Source organism: Chinchilla lanigera, unplaced genomic scaffold (genome assembly GCF_000276665.1).
Source record: "Chinchilla lanigera isolate Chin_1 unplaced genomic scaffold, ChiLan1.0 scaffold00049, whole genome shotgun sequence".
In the NCBI taxonomy this organism is placed as follows: Eukaryota; Metazoa; Chordata; class Mammalia; order Rodentia; family Chinchillidae; genus Chinchilla; species Chinchilla lanigera.
The window spans coordinates 8,285,836-8,308,508 of record NW_004955450.1 but is presented as its reverse complement, the minus strand read 5'-3'; the positions used below and the strand labels follow the sequence as shown (position 1 = coordinate 8,308,508).

The 22,673-nt window shown below is 46.0% G+C and overlaps 1 protein-coding gene across 7 annotated transcripts in view; it reads left to right on the top strand.

The window, feature by feature from the left end:
* Positions 1-22,673, top strand: part of Map2k5 (mitogen-activated protein kinase kinase 5) — a 250,682-nt gene that overhangs the window by 149,750 nt on the left and 78,259 nt on the right. For 4 of the 7 annotated variants that reach the window (XM_005393688.2, XM_005393684.2, XM_013518966.1 and 1 more), the window contains exon 17: positions 20,238-20,267. The exons of the other annotated variants lie outside the window; for them this stretch is intronic. In XM_005393688.2, coding sequence (XP_005393745.1) covers positions 20,238-20,267 — 30 coding nt within the window. The remainder of the gene's footprint in view (positions 1-20,237; positions 20,268-22,673) is intronic. 7 annotated transcript variants of the gene reach the window in all.

Genomic DNA, 22,673 nt, shown 5'->3' with positions numbered 1-22,673 from the left:
GGCAGCAAGGGAAAAATGGGCAAAACAAATGCGAGGTATCTCCAGGGGCCATCATATACAGCCTCGAAGGCCAGGCTCAGGACTGGAGGTGTTACTCTCGGAGCAAACAGTCTGCCTCGGATCCTCAGAGGATCCCTGAGGGCTCTGTGGAGAGTGGCCGCAGAGAGGCAGACGGGGAAACAGGAGGTCCGCGAGGTAGGCAGGAAGGGAGAGATGCCCAATAAATATATTCACTGTGTTGCACTCGGAGCTAGGTGTCTGCCAGGATTTTGCTGCGTACTGAGGATGCAGAGAATAATAGAAGAGAGCCCCTTTATCTCGTAGGAAGACAGGTTAGTGCTGATGTATTGGGAGAGGGCATTGATCGTGCTCATTTATCCCGGAGGTAAACTGTTAAATAGCCTGGGTCACTGAGGAAAGCAGGGTCATTGTATTTATAAGACTGGGGAGGATTAGGTCTCAGGAACTCTGAAAAAGGGTCGTCATTGAGTGCAGAGCACCTGTGTGCAGAGGAGTATGCTGGCCCACACGGCAAAGTGGAGAACGGACGCTGGCCACGTGGTCAGGAGCAAGACCAGCTTCAGGCCTGCAGATGTTCCCTGTGCCTTACCATGGGTGGCAGGAAGTGAGTTGGAGGATGTTCGGATTCTAAACTCTTAACAGCTACACACACCTAATACGGATGGATACACTGGTGGTTCTTCTCTGCAAAGTCAACATTAGCTATACCCACGCAGGTGGATGAACTGACTGACACAGTAAAGCAAGGGGAAGAGATGTTGCAGGATGTAAAGCAGTCTAATTATGATCATGAAGAAAGGTTGTTGAAATGTTGGGTGTAGTGACATATGTCTGTAATTCCCATATTTGGGAGGCTAAGGCAGGAGGATCACAAGTTAGAGTCCAGCCTGGCAACTTAGTGAACTCCTATTCAAAAAATCAGGGGTTGGGGTTCTGGGAGTGTAGCTCATTCGTAGAGCGCTTGCTGAGCATGTGTGAGACCCTGGGTTCCATCCCCAGCACCACTAAAAAGAGTGATTGGAAAGGATGGTTGAGTACCTCTGTGTAGAGGGTGCTTAGCTAAACACCTTTAAATGAAGCCTGGGACCACAGCTCCTGCCCCCTAGGAACTTACGGCCTGCCACACCAGCAAGTGACGAGTGACCAACCCAAGTATGGGCCAGTAAGTCGTGAGAGAACAGAACAAGACCCCTCTGCGATTTTATGCCGGGTTTCTTTGGGATCCAGGATAAAGAAAACATGCGACAGGGAAGGGGAGAAGGAGGATTTGAGTCTAAAGATGAGCTGTCCTGGGGGCGGAGTAATGAGGACTGCAAGAGAAGCCTTCTGTCCTGTTTCCTTAGGGGCTGATGGACCGACCTGAAATGGCGGAGAAGTTGGTCCAAAAGAAGCACTTAAAGGTCAAGTTCTTGGTTTTTCCCACAGTGCACTTGCTGTAGGTGCAGTGAGCCCTGTTTTAACTCCCTGTGGGCCGAGAGAAGTGTGAATTGCAATAGCGTTTGGAAAGCTGAGGGGCACATTGCAGCCTGAAATGCAGTCCACGCCTCCAAAGAGCTGCTTCTCTTCCGGTCTTACTTCTCAAACAAGATTCCCTTCCTAGGCCTGGGCTCCAGAGAACAGAAGCTTCTGTTCATTCCTTACTTTTCACTTAACCAGGTGCCCTTGGGCAAGCCAGGGGTGGCGCACACAAAGCTGAGAAGAGCCCAGGTCTGGTAGAGAAGACGCCTGACGCCCGAGACCGTGTGCCGAGCCTTCCATAGAGATGCTCGTGCCGGACTCGAAGCCGCTGGGGATGGGCCTGCAGAGGGGCCGCCCTGCGGGGGAGACTGGTATTGGAAGGAGCTCACCCCTAGGAGACAGCAGGGAAAGATGGAGTGCCCCCCATGTCTGGCACTAGCTGGATCTCTGTACCCTAAGGAGAGGGCAGATGTCAAGGCAGCAGCGTCTCCCCAGGCACAGTTTCCCTGCCCACTCGCATATGTAGCTTCCTCAAGGTGTTTGGAGCCAACCACTTCTTCCCTTAGGTACCTACGATACAGACAGAACTAGAGGACACTGAGCAAAGAACTTCCCCAGTCACCCCAGAATCAGCGAGGCAGATGGGAGCTGGAGCGTCCTGTCCCTCCTCTTGCCACTTCCGGAAACTCCCCTCCCCGAGCCCTGGTGGTGCTGGGCCAGGGGTTGCCCTCCTCGCTTCAGACTCCGCAGTAACGGGTTTCGCCCTGCCTGCCTCCCGCTGGCCCTCCCCTGGTTAATGTGCCGTCACCATCCCGGTGGGGAGTCATAAGGAGGTCTTGCACCACGCTCTTTCACAAAAGATGATGCCACACGCACTCAGTATGCCAGCTTAAAAATCACAGACAAGCACACTGGTGCCTTAAGCAAAGAATCTTTAGTATCAGACTTTTTATCCAGGGACTGACCTGCTCCTGTCTCCTCTCGGCTCAGTGGCCCCTGTTCAGGGGACACGTGGCCTCCAGGACTTTGTGGGTTGTGTGAAGTATTTGGAATTGGCATAAGTGACTTAGAAATGGAGATTATTCTTAAGAAAGGAACAAGTGAGATTGTTCAGCATGAGCAGAGCGTGTGGGTTTCCCAGCCGGGAGGGTCTGGCCCTCTTCTCCCCGGCGTGTTTACCTTTAACTGTGTGGGGGCCCTCCTGTGTGTGAGTTTCAGAGTCACATGAAGGCGGTGGGCTGATGTGAGGAGTGTGTGGCTCGCTCCTGATGGGACAAAGAGCCCTGTGGAAGTGTGGTTCATCCTCAGAGTGTCACTAGGAAGTGCAGAAAGAAAAGGAAAAGCTCACAGAAAAGGCTCCAAAGTTCCTGACCGGGACAAACCGTAGGGTTAAACCTGCCGCACAGTGTGTGTTTGCCTGTCTTAGGAAGCTCGTACTGATGCATTTGACAGCGTGAGTTTTAGGATGGTTCTCCCTGGTACTATAGTTGCTCTTCAAGACTTGAGGGCTGAACTCAAAAATGAAAGAGTTTTATGTGGTACATAAAAAGCACTTCCTTTTACCAAGTGTGAGGGCTTTATTTAATCCTTAGAGGAAAAGATATCCAAACATGTTAGGCACAGTTTTCTGATTTCACAGGCAGTTTAGTTCTCATCTCTTCTCGCAGAGAATGGCTTGAGGGAAGAGTCCTGTTCTTTGTTATTATTGTTGTTGTTGTTTATTTTTTATTTTGAGACACTGTATTGCTAACTGGCTAAGTTGCCCAGGCCAGGCTCAAACTTGAGGGTTCCATTTTTGGAACCTCAGCCTCCTGAGAGATCATCCTGCCTCAGCCTCCCAGAGGCTGGAGTCACAAGTGTACATCACCACACTTAGCTATTATTCTTAATTTGTACTAGTTAGTTGCTCCCATTCATATGCATATGTCACTTGAATCGCAACAGAAATACATAGATGAGAAGTATAAAGTGGTGTTATATGTAGAAGCTGGGTTTTAAGATGCTCTTATCAGCTCGATAAAATAGCTGACACACAACTCCTGCAGCCTCACAGTGCAGTACCCAGAACAACCCAGGCCTGTGATGTCCTCGTCCTCACCAGGATGCTCTGCAGGTGCATGTCCTGGTTTGTGGTTCTGTCTGGTGGCTGCCGGGACCCTTCGAAGACAGGGTGAACGGTCCTCCCTCCCAGGCGCTTCTTCAGGCATCAGGCTGAAAGGCCCCTCCTTAGCAGAGGCGTTTGCTCTTTTCATCTGGATCCCGGCTGCTTGTGTTGGCCCCCTCTGCGCGCCTGTCTCCTGGGTCTCCGGGGTCCAAGGCAGCGAGCATGCTGGCTCGACGTGCCCGGTTAATTGGTGTGTCATCTGGTCCAGCGGGGGGCGGGGGGGCTCTCCAGCGCGATCGCCGCTTTGCTGACGTGGCTTGAATGATGTGTTAAATGATGAAAGCAAAGACCGTGGCTTAGAAAAATACCTCAAGATAGGTAAGGAGCGCGTTCAGAGAGCGCACAAGGCCGCGGTCCTCAAAGCAACACCATCTTCTGAAGAGGGGCACGCGATCGGGTGTTTCGACAAAAAGAATTTTCCTTGAGCCTTGGAATTACCTTTGCCAGGTTAAAAATAAATCCATGCAGTGCTGCGCCGTTCTCTCTGTGTGGATGTCATTTTTCTTCACCTCCCCGAGACGCAGTTTGAATACCGCCCTTCCCGATGCCAGCTCTGATCTCTGCCGCTGAAAGTGCTGCCTTCCTGTTTGACGTCACCTACATCTGCCTTGTGGCAGAGCATTCTCTACTTTGTAGACTGGTGATTGATACAGGATTCACTGTGGTTCTCCGACACGACGCAGCACAATCCCAGGACCCTGGTGGGTACTCGGCATATCACCTTGGCTCCATATTTCCTTACTTTGCGCGTGGTTTTGTAGCTGTTTCTGAGAGTACAGATCAGAGTTTGAAGTTCGCTGGCACCTTTAACGGAAGCGCCCATAATCAGTGTTCGATGAATAGATGCCAGCTGCTCTGCTTAGGAACCAGACCTTCCCGTTTGCCATCCAGAACCTGGGGTACACCGTGTGATCTCTCTGGGCCTCAGTTTCCCCATTCTCAGAGGGGAGCTGTACTTGAAAGCTTTGGGACACAGGTCACAATGAGAACATGAAACTGTTGTCCCAGCTGTCTAACCCCTTAGTGCTGAAGATAGCAATTTTTGAGTTTTTGCATAAATTTCATAGAAGAAAAAAATACCATTGGGTTCCAGTGTAATGAGCATTCCAAAAATGGAGCCCTAGACATTGGGTTGAAAGGAATTAGCTAAAATGTTTATATTTGGTCCATCAGGACCACTCGTTTGCTTAAAGAGGATAAGTGGAGTGAAAGCTTTAGTTTCCAGGCTCTCCTCAGACTCCACTAAAAATAACTGTAAAGGACTTTTTAAAGGCCTGGCACCATGAAGACAAGAGGAAGGGGACAGACCCCGCGAGATTCCGCCTATCACAAAGCAGAGGAACGCAGTGGAGAACTTGCCAGCAGGAGGGCGAGCAAGGAGCGGCGGCCACTGGCGGGCACCAGGGGCCCAGGGCTGCGCCGCAGCTGGGGGGCAGGAGGGGCGGAGAGGGACGGAGCCCTGGAGAGCCAGGAAGCTGTCCGACCCTAGGTCCTCTTCCTCACTCAGTACCGGCAGGCAGGGGCCCTTCCCCAAGTCCGCACGAGAGTGACGGGAGGGTTTTCAGAGAGAGTAAAATAGGTGCTGTCCGGCCCCGTTAGAGGTCTGGGCCCCATTATGGAGAACACAGGCAACAAGGGAAAGTTTGGATTCTGAACATGGCAGCCTCGAGCACTATTTCTAGGGCACTGACAGTCGGACCGGGAAGAGGTGAGCAGAGACTTTTCTAGGCCCTGTGACCAGGAAGTCTGTCCTTGCGTGTACGTGTGTGTGTGTCTGTCTGTCTGTCTGTTGACCTTACTGGGAATTAAACCAGAGCTTTCCTAGCTTTATCTTTTGAGACAAGGCCTCACTGAGTCTCTAAACTGCCCAGGCTGGACTTGAACCTGTGATCCTCTTGCCTCAGCCTCCCAGAGTATTGGGATTACACGATGGGACACCCATGACTGGCTCAAGGAAGAAGTCTTTTTTTTTTTTTTTTTTTTTTAAATTTTGGAACAGGGTTGCCCTCTGTAGTTGAGGCTGGCCTTAAACTGACTGGCCCAGGTTGGCATCCTCAGTGGTGGGGTTACAGATGTGCACTGCCGCACTCAGCTAAGGAGGAGGTCTTAAAGACCCACAGGGTGGGATTTCCCAAATGATAGCCTAATGAGGTCCATGCTCCCAGGAGGCCTTATGTCTGCAAGCAACGCCCACACATAGAGTTTTCAGTTTTCAGTCAGGTATTCAGTGTCTTTCTCTTCATGGGCTATTTGAGGGAGGCCTCTAGGGTATAGCAGAGGCTAAAATAACTGAAAAGTGCAAGCTGAAGGATCTGGAAATCATTCAAGGGAGGAGGGGAGCGCATCCAAATAGCCAAGTAGTGTGGCACACCTTGCATTCCCAGTACTTGGAAGGCTGAGGCAGGAGGATCATGAGTTCAAGGCCAGCCTGGGCTACATAGAGACTCTGTCTCAGGAAAAAAAAAAAAAGGTACAGCCAGGCATGCCTGTAATCCTGCCACTTGCAAGGCTGAGGCAGGAGAATCACTGCAAGTTCAAGGCCAGCCTGAACTATGTAGTGAGACCCTGAATCCCAAAAAAAAGTACAAATAGATATAACTACCTTGTCTTATGGGAATGTAAAAGCTATTAATGGCATATTTTTGTCTTTGCCTTTATACTTGTTATTGAATGGATACCAGATGAGAAAATTAAATAAAAAGAAAATGGGCCAGGTCTGGTGGCACATGCCTGTAATCCCCGTACTTGGGAGGCTGAGACAGGAGGATCACTGTGAGTTTGAGGCCAGCCCAGGCTACAAAGTGAGTTCAAGCCCAGCCTGCATTGCATACTGAGACCCTGTCTCAAAAAGACAAAAAATAAATAAATACAAAGAAAATGAAGTATGATCTTCCACACTGACAAGCAAACATATATACCAGGTTGAACTATGTCAATGAAAATGAAAGTATTGAAAAAGTGACACGAATCCAGCCCAGTACCTCTGACAGAAATGTCTGGGGAATTTTGGTGGAGAACTTGAGATTTTCCTTTCTGAAATCTTTTTTAGAGGGAAGCACTGCCTATCATCTTAATTGTTGAACTACCAAAGAGCTCAGACTTCGGGTCAACCAGTGTTGGGCTCACACGTTGGCACCACAGCTGAGGGTCAGGGTGATCTTGGCCAGTTCACCTTGTTGCTCTGTCGCAGTGTCTTAACCCGGTCTGTGCTTTTACACAGACCACCACAGATTAGGTGAATTACAGACAACAGAAGTTTGTTCAGTTCTCGGTTCTGGAGGCTGGAAAATCAAGGGGCCTCATCCGGTGAGGGCCTTGGAGCTGAGGCGTAAAACATGGCGGAAGGGAAGTGCAGAGACAGAAGAGTAGTTAGGCCTAGCCCGTGTCTGTGGCAAATACCCGCTGGTGCTAACTGACCCATTCCCACGATAATGACCGATAATGACGCTGGTCCTCAGCGGCTCTGCCCAAAGACATAATCATCTCTTGAAGGTCTTGCCTCTTAATCCTGCGATGGTGGCAGTTACATTTCAACAGGAGTCTTAGAGTTTCTTATCTGTACAACAAGATAACACAATATTCATGCGTGCTCTAGTATCCATTGCACACCTTGGAAGTGTCAAACAGGTTACTAAGTGCTGGAGACACATTGGCAAATAAAATAGGCATGTCCCCTTTCCTTGTGGAGCCTGGAGTATGTTGAGGGAGGCAGAAGATAGGCAATGCCAGGAAACATTTATATTTTTTTGAAACCAGGATTGGAGTATTTTCAATATTCTGGCTTCTTTTTGGTGGGGGTTGGTTTTTGTGTGTGTATGTGTGGTGCTGGGGATCAAACCCAGGGCCTTGTACATGGAAGGCTAGAGCTCTGCCCCTGAGCCACATCCCAGGCCATTGTTTGTTTTAGTTTTTTGAGACAGGGTCTTGCTGTGTAGTTTAGGCTGGCCCTGAACTCATGGCAATCCTCCTGCCTCAGCCTCCCAAGTGCTGGGATTATAGGCATGCGCCACCACACTCGGCTGGGTTCTTTTATGAACACTTTCATTTAACATTAGCCCCAATAGAGTTACCTTAACAATTAAGAAGCTTCTCATTGAAATCACATCCTGTATGTACTGAGTGCTTCCAACTACAGGAATTACGGACCACTATGTAGACTTAGCTCCTGCCTCTCAAACATACAGAAGAACCCACTGCACCACCTACCAAAAACACCACTCAGAGACACAGCTGCCCTCGTGGGTCTCGGCTGTGGCTTTGTTTGCCCTCTGGCCCCTTGGTGACTGTGAACCTGGCCTGAGGGTGACAGATGGCTCTGGGTGGCCTGTCTGCAGCTGTTGCCAGCTGTTCTAGACCATAAAAACTTGGCATTTCGTGTGGTGCACTCCACTCTCAAGATTTTCTCCGCTTTTAAAAACTTCAAAAACATGAGTGGAAGTTGAATCTTACTGTAATACGTGCGTTCCGTCTGCTGCTCCTACTAGTGAAATGTCTTACCTGTTGATTAGAAGTTTCTGCTGAACACCAGGAGGGGGCACAGGGAGCTGCAGGGTCCAGACGCAAAGCGAGTACCCGAGAAGACTGCGTAGGAGAGCGGAGGGGCTGGCCCTGGGTCCTGCCCCGGGCCTCTGTCCCTCTGCTGAAGAACGTGCGGAAAAGAAGCTGCGACAGGCTCTGTCACTCATTCTCCCGCTCTTACTCCCTTCCTCTAACTCTGCCTTCACTTGATTTTCCACTTTGTCACTTTTCGGGCGTAAAATTTTGTGTAACCTACTGCAGAAAGGAGCTGTGAAAACGACTCCCAGCAGATGACGGATTGACTAGTTCGGTCCTTTGCAAGGTCTTTGAAGGGATCCAGCTGTCTCAGATTACCACGCCTAAATGTGCATTCGCCAAGGTTGTCAGTGCCTAGAGCGGATGTGAAACTGGCAGACAGAGAGCAGCGTCTCCCCGCGAACACAGCATTGTCGAGCTCGCTTTGTGCTCAGCGCCGTCGGAACAACCATGAGACTGACAAAACGCGGTGGAGCAGGTGTGAGTGGTCCCAGCTAAGCATTTTGCTCTTTGATGGAGCTCAGCCTGCTTTTTAAGTTTCCCAGCAGCACATGCCCGCGTCGTGCATCTACACAAACACTCCTGATCTGGAGTCAAAAACAGGGAGTCACCAAAGTCCTGATACGAAGAAACAGAGCGAGGACAGCACTGGCATTTGACAGCCCGTTTTCAGATGCTCAAAGAACGGTCAGAGGAAAAGAAGCAAGCTGTTGCCTTATGACCTTCAGGGGGACCTGCTGAAGCTAAAAACAAAAACCAACCCGAAAATGTGCCATGGCGTTCTATTCGATATAAAGAACTTTCTAATAGCTAGGTCCACATGCTGTTTCTGCTCAGCAGCGGATCACCGGCCTTGAGAAGTAAAAACATTCCCTCCCTGGGGACATTTAAGTAGGGACTGAACGACCACTCATCCCAGATTTTCCTGTTAGGGGAGAGTCTCTGTAGGAGAGACCTGGATAAGGTTAGTTGAGATGCGGTCCTTTATTCATTAGTCACTCAGCAGGTGTTTACTGAGTACCTACTGTATGTGGCAAGCCCTGTGGTGGGCATCAGGGACCCTGATGTGACCAAACTGACGGAATCCCTGCCTCTGCAGAGTTAAACATGCAAAGAAGGGTGCTTGACAGCTGTAGCTTACTGCACAGAAGTCACCAGAGTGAGAGGCCGGGATTCACTGAGCAGGTCTTTGAGTTAAGACCTAAAAGATGATGATGCGACAGGCTAAAGAAGAACCTCGTCTTCTGGTGACACCTAAAATTCCACGAGTCTATGAGAATCATGGGAACTACTCTGAGGTTCCCAGAGGTAGACACCCCTGCTCCTGGAATCCCACCAATGCTCAGTGACCTGGTGACTTTAAAACTTTTTAGCACTTGACAGGTCTGTTACATAACCTCAACACGTCTACAGCATTTATTCAGTATATTCTTTCACATGCCTCTTCTTATCCGCAGAGACTGGAATGTTTTTTAGAGCTTAGGAAGTCACTGCCCTTCCCAGTGAGAAAGCTGGGCCCCAGCGGAGGACGGTGCCCGCGCCTGCTCACCCGACACAAGAAGCCTGGGATGAGGCCTTGCACTGGCAGTCTCGTGGCCGTCCTCTCTTCCGAGCTGCTCACACCCTCTTGCTCAGCGCCATTCTGACAGGAAGGGTGGGCCGGTGGTGCTTTACATGTGTGTGAGACTTAGTCATTTGATGCTCGTTATCCAACTTAAACTTCCCGCTGCAATCAGAAGTGACTGAAAAAACGTCATCAAAAGGATCAAAGATTAAAAGCATTGAGAGCATCAAAGGTCCTATGTTGCAAGTGAAGAAACAGATCCAGAAAATTCAAGTCAAGTGATGGACCAGCCAGCAGCAAGCAGTCAGGTGTCCTGACTCACAAACTAAAGTCCACAGCTTCCATTATGCTCCAAAAAGGAAGGAGGTCAAGCAGCCTGAATAAAGAAGAGATGGCACCCATGTTTATAGCAGCACAATTTGTAACAGCTGGATCTTGGAAACAACCCAAATGCCCATCAACACAGGAATGGATAAACAAGATGTGGTCTTTTTATATAATGGAGTATTACTCAGCCATAAAGAAGGGTAAACTGGAAACATTTTTAGGTAAATGGATGCAATTTGAGACCATACACATAAGTGAAGTCAACCAGATGCAAATGTGTAAACATCGTATTGTCTCCCTGGTGTGAGAAGCTGAAAGAGTAAATGTGATCCAAAATGTACACAGATATTGTAAAATGGGAAGAAACTTCAAAAGGAAAGAGAAACTGGTTTAGGGGAGTAGAAAAGAAGAAAGAAGGGAAAAAGCAAAAGGGAAAAATATATATATGTATACAAAAATTAAAATAGTTATACTACTAATCTCAGTTCATTGAAAAGATAGGTTTGTGCTAATATTGTTGGACAGCTACGTGCTGATATCTTGTACTCTGAGTAATTTAAAGATAACAATATGCAACGTATTCACTGTTGTTACCCTCCTACCATATTGTTTTGGAATTTTGGTTTTTGGTTTTATTTTTGTTTTCTGTTTCTTTTTCTTTAAAATAAAAAATTTTTTAAAAAGAGGTGGATGGTAACCGAACGAGCAGGAAATTCGGCGGAGGAATTAGGGCTTTCCGGTGGCAGTCACGACCTCTTTTCCTGGAATTAGGGCTTTCCGCTGCGCAGTCACGACCTCTTTTCCTGGTGTCGCACCTGACACCGTCCCGGTCGCTGCTCCAGTTTTATTGTTTTGAAATGCGCTTGTTGTTTTTCAGAAACCAAGGCCTCCTTTATTTTTTAAAAGGAACACATAAATGAACCTAATTCCCAGGGTGTACTGTATACGGCACTAGGAAGTGGACGGGTGAGAACTCCGCCTCATCAGTAACCCTCGCCAGCATCCCCTTGTGCAGGCAGCAGGCACACACGCTCTGCCCTGTGGAGCCCCTCGATCAGGGAAGAGGAGGAGTCAGATACGGGGGACGTACACAGAACTGGGCCGGCGAGAGCGAGGGCCGGCGTCAGTACCGGGGAGAGCATTTCCGTTCTCAGCTACTGCTTAATAAGCGACGCAAAATTAGTGGCTTAAAATAGCAACCATTTATTTACCCAGGACTCCGTGGGGCTGGAATCCTCGCAGGGCTCAGCCGTTTGACACAGCGTGGTTAAGAATGGCAGATCCACGATGGCTCCACCGGTGGCCAGCAGAGGCTGTGACGTGTGCTCTTCCCGCGCCCTCCGTCTCTCGCTCACACGTTCTCTCTCCCCCTCTCCCGCACTGTGGCCAGCTCAGGCTTCCTGGGGCCTGGTGTTCTAAGCTGTGATGGCAAAAGGCCCAAGCTCAGAAATTCCACATTTCTCTCCTCCCACGTCCTGTGGGTCACATCGTCGGTGCCTTTGAGGAGGTGACAAGGTCACGTGAGAAAGAGTGTCTGGGAGGGTGGGTTGTGTTGGCACTCCTCTGCAAACACCGCAGCGGCCCTCCTGGAAGTGATGGGGTCCGAGCCGAGGTCTGATGAGCACGGTGGCATCGGAGGACGCTGCTCCGGCGGGCCTGGCCGTGCATACCGAGCCGGGAGTGCACCCCTGGTTGTGGCCGCGGGCTAGCAACAGGGTCGATTCGCTTGAACTCAGCAGACGAGAGCCCAGCACGGATGTTCTTTCCAGCACCCACGGCCGCCTGGCTCCAGAGAGCGGTTTGGAGACGGAAGCCTGCACGGCAGGCTCTCCAGGAGACTGTTGGGGGGTCCCAGCTGCCTCTGTCAGAGGACGCGGGTCAGCGCCACACGCGTCCTTGAAGGGTGTCATTTCTGAGTTCCGATAAGGATTCACATGGTTAATTAAGCACATGGGATGATAGGTTTGGGGGCAGTTAACTCTAATCTTTTCCCTTCTTGCAACCCTTTAGTCTTTAATAAGAAATAAGGCATCTGAATTAATCATAGCGCTTAAGTACGTGAGAGTGGTAGCTACTGATCGCGACAAGCATAAGCGAGAGGGTAAGACCGTCGAACCTAATACTGAATACCTTGTGTGCCGTATTCGCTGAGGCGGCATAGCGGGCAGAGAACCACCCAGGCCGTGCACCGCCAGGCTGACCAGGCTTGAGAAGACTGCATTATCAGAGGATTTACCAAAATCACCCGCTGCTTGTCATCATCCTATGCAGAATACTATTTCCGGTGTCAGAGAGAATATAAAAGTCTGTGGTTTAAAGTTTACCCTTAGACAAGTTAAAACTTACCAGGCCTTAGGAGACACAGGAAGATGTAGACTATGCGGACCCAAGACCAGTAGGAGGTGACACATTTCCCAAGGGGTGGTTTGGGAAGGAGCGGTATGAATTTGTCCACGAGAGTGTGGCTAGAGTCTTCCGGGACTGACTTCGGACAGAAGGGGGACACCAGGAGGAGAGACATGAGCCACATCCTAGAAGGACAGGGATGGTAGAGTACCGGCTATTCCGCCTTTGCCCCGTCTCAGGTTCCAGCTGGGAAAGCTGCCCTCACTATGGCATTTGTGAGCTGTGAAGACTTTCGCAGAGCATTGACTTTTCTGTTAGAAAAACAAAATGCTTTCATCCATCATGACTGAACTTTATCTTTCTTTAATTCCGAGTCTTTTTCTGAATTTCCTCTACTGCACAGAGCACCATTAAAAGAGACCTTTGTGTTGTTTTTAAGTGACTCCTAGAGATTTACTTATATGCCCAGATATTTTAATTAGCATTGCTCTGAGTAGAGCTACTGCCGAAAACCAACATGGGACAATTAGAATGTGTGCCAAGTCACGAAAGTGGTCTTTTTAAATGGAGGGATTTTTCCTTTCCTGTTTTTTTATTTAACAATTAGCTGCCTCGCATTTTCTATGGCCTAGTAGAAATTACGTATTGCCTCTAAACACAGTATTCAACCAAAAAGTTGCTCAGTCTGGGTTTTTGGTCTAACGTATAGACAAGCAGGTAGACACACCCGGCTACACATGTGCAAGTGTAAACACACACACTTATAGACATGTGCATATGCATACTCTTTTTTAAGGAAAAAGAAAAGAAAATGGCATGAACAAAGCATTATGGGAGAGGAAGGACAATGACATGTTTGGGGACGGCAGGGTTAGGCCAACCGAGCAACGTTTAAAGATTCAAAACAACAGCATTTAATGTGAAATTTACTTTTTATCATCCTTACGCAGCCATCAGAATGAAGAAAGACAGTGTCCAGCTGTAGCAGGATTGGGTAGCAGGAGAATTAGAAGTAAAGGTACCAGTGCCTGAGGGGTAGGTCATGAATTAATAATTGCTATGTGGCGGATGAGCCCCGTCAGAAGAGCTGAAAATGAGGAAGTTGCCTTGCAGAGCGCTATCAATCACTCAGTGACCATAACTTCCAGTAATTAGTGTATTTTATGGGCCTTTGCTTCAGTGGCTCGAAAGCACATATGCTCCAGTCACAGCTAAACTTTGCCGGAGTAATATTCCAGGATGATTTATCCTCCTGCTGCACTGGGATATAACCCTATATTAGGTGAAGATTGTGAACTAAGCTGCAATAAAGTGTAAGTTTAGGTACAGTTTGCCCAGGTTGAGACCCCCATGTATCATGCTTCTCAGCGTCCGTGGTTAGGCTACAGCAAGGCATCATTTGTAACAGTGAAACAAATAAAGCAATTAAAGGAACAGCATTAGGATATTGTACTTGTGAATTACTGTTGCCCTCTCCCCATTTAAGTGTCCACTGTAATAAGCCCATTTCTAATTAAAAAAAAAAAAAAAACCACTGTATTAGAAACATTTATTTGTAAGGCTGTCTGTCCTCCATTATGAGTAGTCATCCGGGCTAGAACACAGGACCTTCTGAATGATAGAGAAGCGCTTGATTTATTTCTCTGTGCTACTGTGCCTGGGCTCCTTAAGTTGAAACGAATTTCGTTGATACCATTGGACTCCGGTGAAGACGAGTGGTTGTTTTTGGAATGTTGGCACATGTTAAGGAGCACCCTGATGGGCTCACATTTAGGCCTTTTCTGCACAAAGCGAAGAATGTTATTTACAAGCTCTCAGGAGTGCTTGGCACTTTGCAATCAGGCGTGATGAGTTCTTTGCCGGTTCGCCCGTGCACCGGAAGTCTCCCGGGCCTTTGCCGACGGGGTCCTTTCCCATTGCCAAAACATCTGTAGAGCCCAGTGTTCTTGAATTTAACACGTTTTGCCTTTGACTTACAGTATAACCTTGGGCAAATTATTAAGCGCCTGGTACCGCCACTGGGCCATAATTCTGTTTATGTGAAAGAAGTCCTTCAAGTTTGTGAGAACACGTTACGTGAAAATAAGTATAAATTGAGTAAGGAAATACGCATGGTCCCGCGGTCTTCTTTTTAGAGTAACCACCTTTTACAGCGGTGTCCTTGAATTTCCATGAATAGATAACAGTGATAAGCTCATTTCACCAACCGTAGATGGAGAGGTGTACACAGTGTGCCGCTTTCATTACATTTATTATCCCATCTTTAATATGCAATGTATTATCATACAAGTTAAACAATAATAGTAAAACAAACTAATTGTCTTTAATTAAAGTGAATTAGGTTTTGATTTCAATATACTTGCTGTAGTGAGAACTGATCATGCGGAGGGTCCCAGAGGTTATTAGGGCATATTTCTGTTGGGCCTGATGGTGTTCGTAATAACCCTCTTCCTCATAGTTCTAGACGCGAACAAATATGTCACTTCATCAGTCTCTGTTACTCGCACTTATGCCCCTCCACAGGGGTTGCAGACTCCACAAGTTATCAGCTAATGGCGTTATACATTAAAAACCAAAGCTCTCCTCACTCCGAGGCCTTTCAAGGCTTTGTTCTTAAGCCCCAGACACTTTGGAGTGCAGCTGCAAACTATAGGCAGAAGATTAAATTAATTTGTAACTCTCCATTTTTTTTTTTTTTTTGGCCCTGCATTACTAAATCCACATTTAATTGAAACCCTACTTCAAGACGCTTTGTGTCCCTGTGTTCTTTGTTGTTGGTTTAACCTCCAAAGCACTTTAACACTGGAAAATTGCTATTCTATCCTCCGGATTGTTTTTTAAACCATTCAGTGAAAGGACAGCGAAATGGATGCGCGCAGAGAAAAGTAAAATCTAGGGTAGATTTTTGAGGTATTTAATATTTATTGTGGTTCCTCGCCAGCATAGTTTCAGATGCTTTAAGCTTTTTCTCTAGGACTGTGTAAATTGGCCTTGGGATGAAATCTCACCTAGGGAATTTTGTGTAATCCAGTAGTTAAATCTGATTTTTAAAAAATTTGCCAGTGTCTGAATGTTGCAAGGCGACTGCTCATTTCTATGAAATAAACGTTTAACTGTAGTACCCAGTCTAAATGCAGAATCCTTCGATGGAAATTTAATTGTGTAAAATGTGCGCAAGGTAATTAAGAACAAATTTTAGAACATTGCAAGCTATAAAGTCCTCCTTCAGCTAGCTCACTGGCTATATTGAAAATGCTTATTTTCAATTTGCAGTTATGCCGAGAAACATAGAATATGTCTAAATTAAGAATTAAAAAAAGCAGTGCTCCTCCGTATAACTGTAAACTTAAAACTACTTGCTTTACATTGTTGATATTGTAAGTCAGGGACTTGATCACCAGAATCATGTTCTGTGCTTGTGAACCGCACTGCTTCCTTTTTTTTTTTCTTTTTCTAAATGCTGCCCCCTCCCCTGCACTGCTATCTGGATGGAATATATACTTTTCTTCTTGTGGATTATAATTTCATGGCAGCTATTTTTATTATCAACAAAAACCATTTTTGTTACCTTGTAAATAAATATCATCTATCCTTTTTGTTAAAATATGGAGGTCTCCATCATGCAGTTGAGGTACATCAATAGTTGTAATGGTTGTACTCCTACACACACAGAAATACACACACCTAAATATATTTGGTATTTCAACTGAGAAATCCATCATATTCAAATACTTCCAAGGCAAGGGCAGTTCACGGATTATGGTTAGACAAGTCAAAGATCAGTAAGATGACACTGAGAAATGTCCCTAGTTTCACAATGAAATGTTACTGGTTTACTGTTACTTAAATGCATTCCCAACTGGTAATCACAGTGAAGACATTCTTTTTCTGCCTCTTCCGTAATAAATGCCCCACAAGAAGTGTTCAGCAGTTTGCTGAGTCATAAGTATTTGGAATTAACATGTACTTTTTTATTTAACATTAAATAGAATCTTCTCCTTCCCTCCTGTCGTCCTCCACTCTCAAAAAATAACTAAAGCTTTCCCAAATCTTTACAGTGTGAGCAGCTCCCCTCCTGGGACTGCAAAGGATGTGAGAGTCATTTGATGAATCACTGGTGCTTACGTGTGTCCACATTCTTCAATATATTTTTTTTAAAACTGGACTTAAGCTGCCCGTATTTAAATGTGTCTTTTGTAAAGATGATAAAGAGGGGAAAGATTTCCATTGGCTTAGCCCTAATCTGTTTGCTTTGTTGCAATTCTTTTTTCTTCCTCCCTTTACTTTAACTGTTAACCTATTTATAAATCTAAATCTACATACAAAGGTCATTGGTTGGCTGAACTTAAACCATTTTACTCAGTAAATTTAATTAAGAAAATACAGTGCAACTCATAAGCAAATGAGTTTTTTCCTAGTTTTAAACCAAACCACCCTCTTGAGTGCTGATTGCCTTGCCCGACCCCTGGTGATACAGAAACAGGCAAAATTAAAAAGGACATTAAAGCTTCATTAAATCTGAAACACATTTAGTACAGTGACATATCTGCAGGCCATTTCAGAGAAGATTACATACTCTCTTTTGTAAGTTTCCTAATTTATAATACCTTCACAATAAAAACTGGGGAAATGCAAGTAGATTGATAGACCAGTAGGGGTAAAGGATACATAATGGCCCCGGGACTGTCTGTCTCTGGAACACTGAGAGCGTATGCATCCTCTTATAACCCCATAAGGGTTCCATGTTTATTTTGACTTTTTTAGGCTGTATCTGCTAAGAACCCCTTCTCCTTCTTACCGCCTCTTAATAAAGCCTGATAAAATGATTCTAGGGCCTGTCTATATATTTCCTTCTACTTTGCCACGAGACAGACAGTGTGGAATGTAAACATAGCAGCTGCGTTAGACCTGGAAGGACCAGGATGTAGTAGAAGGCACTTCCTCTGCTGGCACCCGAGCACGACTGCTTTCGGTGCCAACCCGAGAGTGCCGTGGCCCGTGTTCACTGGTACAGCATTGGGGTTGCTATAGCATGGATGACATTTGGTGGGAAAGGAAGTGATTGTCCCACTGCTGTTGCCGTGGTGCCTACTGATCAAGATCAAAGAACCACTCTCTGCCCTGAAACTCCAACCTGCAGGATGCCTTACACGCTGTCCTTCCAGGAGCATAGTGGACAGGTAGAACTGAGACTGCACCAGGTATCAGGAAAGTGAGGAAGAAGCAAAGCCAGACACAAGAATGAGGCGTACACCGGTTCATACACTGCCCCGAGGAGACTGGGCCGGAGGCCCCCACTGACTGGCCGCCGCTGAGCTTTCTCTCTGTTCTCCTGCATGATGGTGTCTTACAGAGCAGCCAGTGCTGTCAGCATCCTGCTTACCCCACGGCAGTTAGGACAGAGGGGCCAAGCGGATGAGTCCCAGTTGCCTGGAGCCTGGCTCCTTATAACCAGTGGTGAGGTTGAAAATCAGAGGTAACGCTGAAAGGAGGAGAATCTGAATTTTCACCTTATTCTCCTCTTTTCTTAAAGCTTCAGCTTCCCATTTCTTACTTCTTTACACTGCAAGAACCAGTGGCCAGATCTTGACGGCATGCATGGCGGGCGAGTGCCCGCCACCTGCAAGCCATGGGGACAGAATTGTTCCGTGGCCCCTAACAGTATGTTCAACGCGTACCCAAGTGAGGGGTGCCGTGTCTGCAGTCTGTTTTCTGGTAGCTGATAAACGGTTGGGTTTTTAGTTGAGAGCTCCTTTTGTTGTTTTTCTAGTGCCAGTAGGAGTGTATGCAGAACTCACGCCCCACAGACTGCGTGGTGGTAGGTGGCGCTCTGGGTGAGCTGCTCTGCCTGTCAGGCGAGCGCAGAACAACGCAGATGCCTGACCCCAGCCGCACTCAGCCACAGTGGGACTCCTGGGTCCCTGTGCATGTTGTCACTGGCCAGAAACACGCCGCCCTCGTTCAAGCTGTAGGGCAAACCGGCCTGAGTGGGGACAGAGTGGGCACAGTGGGAACACTGAGCCCTTCCTTTTTTTTTTTTTGAGACAGAACCTCACTAAGTTGCCCAGGATGGCCTTGAACTTGCAGTCCTTCACCCTCAGCCTCCCAAGTAGCTCCGATTACAGGCATGTGCAATCATGCCTGGCTGCTTTTGTTATTTGTACTTGAAAGGATTAATGAGGTCCATCAAATGAAACAGTGATAGTGTAACTTTAAATGTTGAAAATCCATATACGGGGGGGCTGGGGATTTAGCTCAGCGGCAAAGCGCCTGCCTGGCAAGCGCAAGGTCGTGAGTTCGGTTCCCGGTACCGGAGAAAAAGCCAAAAAAACAAAAACAAAACAAAACAAAAAAGAAAATCCATATACGTAACTATGTATAGCTTGTATGTAGGATGATTACAAGGTAATGACACTAGGTGTTTCTAAACACACACCCAGATATATAAACACACATATAGCCACACCCTCAAATGAGTGCTGTCCCTTTGGACATTTTGAAAGTAGTCACTTTATAAGGCCATGTGGCTTATTCCTATTACATTGCTGTTGTTCATACTGGTCTTGACATGTTGAAAACCTCAGCACCTTCATGTCTATCCTTAGTAAGCAACAAAAATTTATTCTTTGTAGGTAGCTTTGGATTTTGTTTATATCCTCAGGTCATTCACACATAAGTTTGCAAATAATTCACATGGTCAGCAAGCTGAAGAGTACAATTTTAGATCCAAGATATTCGTCCAATACAGTGAAGCAGGTATTCTTCTGTTCTGTGAAATGGTACTAAACACGGCTGCAAGAGGAGCTCAGGAAGGTTTGAGCACGGTCAACATCTTGGGGACTGTCCCTAGGTCTCCACTGATGAACTCCTAGGACTGTAGGATTCTGAGCTGTGAAGCCACTCAGCGCTCTCTCAGATCCATCCTAGCTTTGAAATTCCCTGGCACTGTGATTCTACCCTGAAAGTGGTTACTAGATGAAGGGGTTCAGGACTGAGTATAGGCCAAATCAAGAACTGGCAAATTTTTGCCGTTATTTAAATAGTTATGGTGTATTGGTTGCATTTGATCTTATCAAACCTTTTCTTTGTTGAATCTTTTTTTTTTTTTTTACAGGTGGGGATCCAAAGGCCAAAATTAAGTAACTAGTCCAGAAACAATCATTAATGAATCAAACTAAACCAGAAGTTCTGAGGATTCACCTTCTCAATTGCAGACTTAGGCCTACAATTTCAACTTCTGGGTCTTCAGATGGCCATTTTCCCACTAGCAGCAGCCCTTTTCTTCTAACTGTGAATAGAAAGTAGATGAAAAAACTTAACAAGTAGATGAAAATAATGGCACAATTTTCAGTCTCATAATATGGCCCATTCCCCTCTTCCACAGTCTTCATTTAGACTTGTAACTGAAAACCGTACAGAGCCGAGAACAATTCGATGTTCCCATTTTTGTACAAGACAAAAAACCAACTATTCTACACCTCTGTCTAGAAGAAACTGTCACCCGTGTGCAAATGTGAATAATGCCCACAGAGCTGAGAACAGTCCTAAGAGAAACCACATAAGGATAATGTTTAGTTATTAAAATTAGAATATTTTATCAGGAATGCAGCATTGTCTATTGAAAATGTCCATTCTAAATACAGCTCATAATGTAATTACAGCAATAATTTAGTTCATGCATTCAGGGTTGTGAGATTTTTTATATTTGCTGGATACAGTTCTGAAATTTAGTACTTGTCTGTCTTAAGGAGATCTGCCCTGCATGCAAATCTATAACTAGACAAATATTATTTCCTTTCCCAGCTTGCTCTTGGGAGGTTCCCATATCCTCAGGTAAGATTGTTCATTACTGCCGTTTGCCTCTGTGACATTCATTCCTATGTATGAAGGTGCAGGGAGCAATCTTGAACATTGGAGCCACATACAAATAAATCTGTCCTGTTAAATTGAAAAGTGGTCTCTTAAAGGAGTCATTTGGAAGTCTCTATTGATTTTTGATTTTTTTTAAACTCCAGACTTTTTTCCTCTTTGTTAAAGGTTGACAGCGATCTGTGCTCTTCCTTTGTGTGACATTTGAGATATTTTTTCCCTTCTCCCGGCCCGGTACCATGTGCTCTTACTAAAGCCGGAAGAGGGGCTTAGCCCTTTCCTGGTACCATTTTTTTGTTTTGTTTTGTTTTTTTAGCTTTTGGGTTTAATTAAAATTACTTTCATTTAAAGGATTCAGAAGAAGAGTGAAAATAATCTAGATTATTATTTTGGCCAGGTAACTTGTTACACATCATTTTGAGCACATTATTTGTGGATTTTACTCCCCCACCCACCCACATTTCTAAGAAAACAGTCCATTGTAGTAGCGCTGCTGACTCCAATTTTTATAATTTCTCTAACATGTTTATTGTTGGAGGGTGCTAGCACTTAAAATATAAAACTGTTTTGTGGTTTGAAAATGATTCCCCAGCGTGTGTGAGGAAATAAGTGAACTGTCTGGAGGGATGGAAAATGAATGACTTTCCTGTTTTCCTCGGGTTGCTGCTCACTGTTTTTCTGGCTTCTTGGGCTGTACAGGCCAAAGTGCCCGGAGGCATGTCTGATTTAAAGGTGGTGTTGGTCTCTGCTCTTTAAGCATCTATTAACTTGCTATTATTATGCAAATAAGTGTTGTATTACACATACTAATTTATGCATGGTTAGATTATGCAGATGCATCCCAAACATGGTTATTGAATAATAGGAGGGGGCTCGTTCTCTCTACCATCTTTCTAAGCAGTTCGAAGGAAATTTTCCTGGTACCCTTGTAGATATTTAAAGAGCCTCCATGCACCAAAATGTCTCTTGTATCCTTTTTCCTTCCCGGTTAAATTCTTAGGTAAGTGGAAGAGGAACCATCCAAGCTGTTAGGCCCACTTTTCAAATTTCTAAGCCTCTTTGTTGAAACGTAATCTTTTCCTTAAAGAGAAAAACCCGAGACAGAATGTGCACACCAGCACGTAGTGGGATCTTAGCGTGTATACCGCCTTGCTGCGTAGCTCTAGGTAGCCCGTCAAATTAAAATCACATTTCCAAGATTTATAGCTCATTAGAATATTTATCTTGGTAAAGCCTCTCATTCTGTCAGTAATTTTTAAATAATTCATTGTTTGGCCAGTTTATATAATCCTGTAAAATTGTGAAAAGGAGCAGAAGAGGCTTTGTACAGTCTCATCTCTCAAGCACGTCTTATTAGGAACCTTGAAAGCCATCTAATAAAGACTCCAAAGATTAAAACTGTAGCTGTGTTCCTGAGATTCTTAGAGTCGGGAGTAATCCCTCAGTAGGAGCTGGCAAGTGAGGAGTCCGGGGTGCGGACTGCCTGCGACGAGCGGAGGGCTGTGGTCAGCTGGGAAGAGCTGGATGTCCTCACTGTCTTCCTCTGTGTCTCAGTATTACACGTTCACCAGGCCAGTCAGGTGAAAGCTGGGAAATTCTACTACGCTGAACTCCCTAGTTAGCAATAACCTTTATGCCAGAGCAGGGGGAAAAACTGCATTTCTTCAGTTATAATGGAATGATGTCATCACCAAATTGGGATTTGTATTTTTAAAAATAATACAAGTAGCTTTGACGCCAGCAGACCTGTTTGCCGGGCTTTCAACAGAAGTTTGGGTGCTCTATTACTAAAATCAATGTGACTTTGGCTGGAACTGGCATTTATTTTACAGGCTTTGTCCTCTTGACAGAAAGTTGAGGAGAGATACTTTATAGAGCTTTCTTGCCTTCCCTTCTGCCTGCAAATAAAGCACATGGAGAAAAATTATGTTCTAGTATCAGAGACTGGTATTGCAAAATAATACCTTCTGCTCTGCTCATGTTACCTTATTGGAACTCCTAAGCACTCTGTGAAGTGTGACTGATTTAGTCGCGGTGAATCCCAAGTAGGGTAGACAGGAGTGAACTGAAGACTCTAAGGGCCAGAAGAGATCTCAGACATCATCAAGTCAAACTTCGGTGCAGCATTTCCCAAAAGCAAATATCCACGCTGTTTGAATACCTCTAGTGACAGGAAACTCACTATTTAAAAAGCAGTGATAGGATCAAAGCAGTGTTCTATTTACCAGGTTGACTACTTCTTCCTAATTATCACCCCTGGGTCCTTGAACACAGAAAAGCCTTTTATATATCACTGAGATCACAGCCTTGAATCCTCTGCGTCTGGGCTGGGGATAGTGCCATGGAATTGCTGCTTCAAACCCAAAGTCA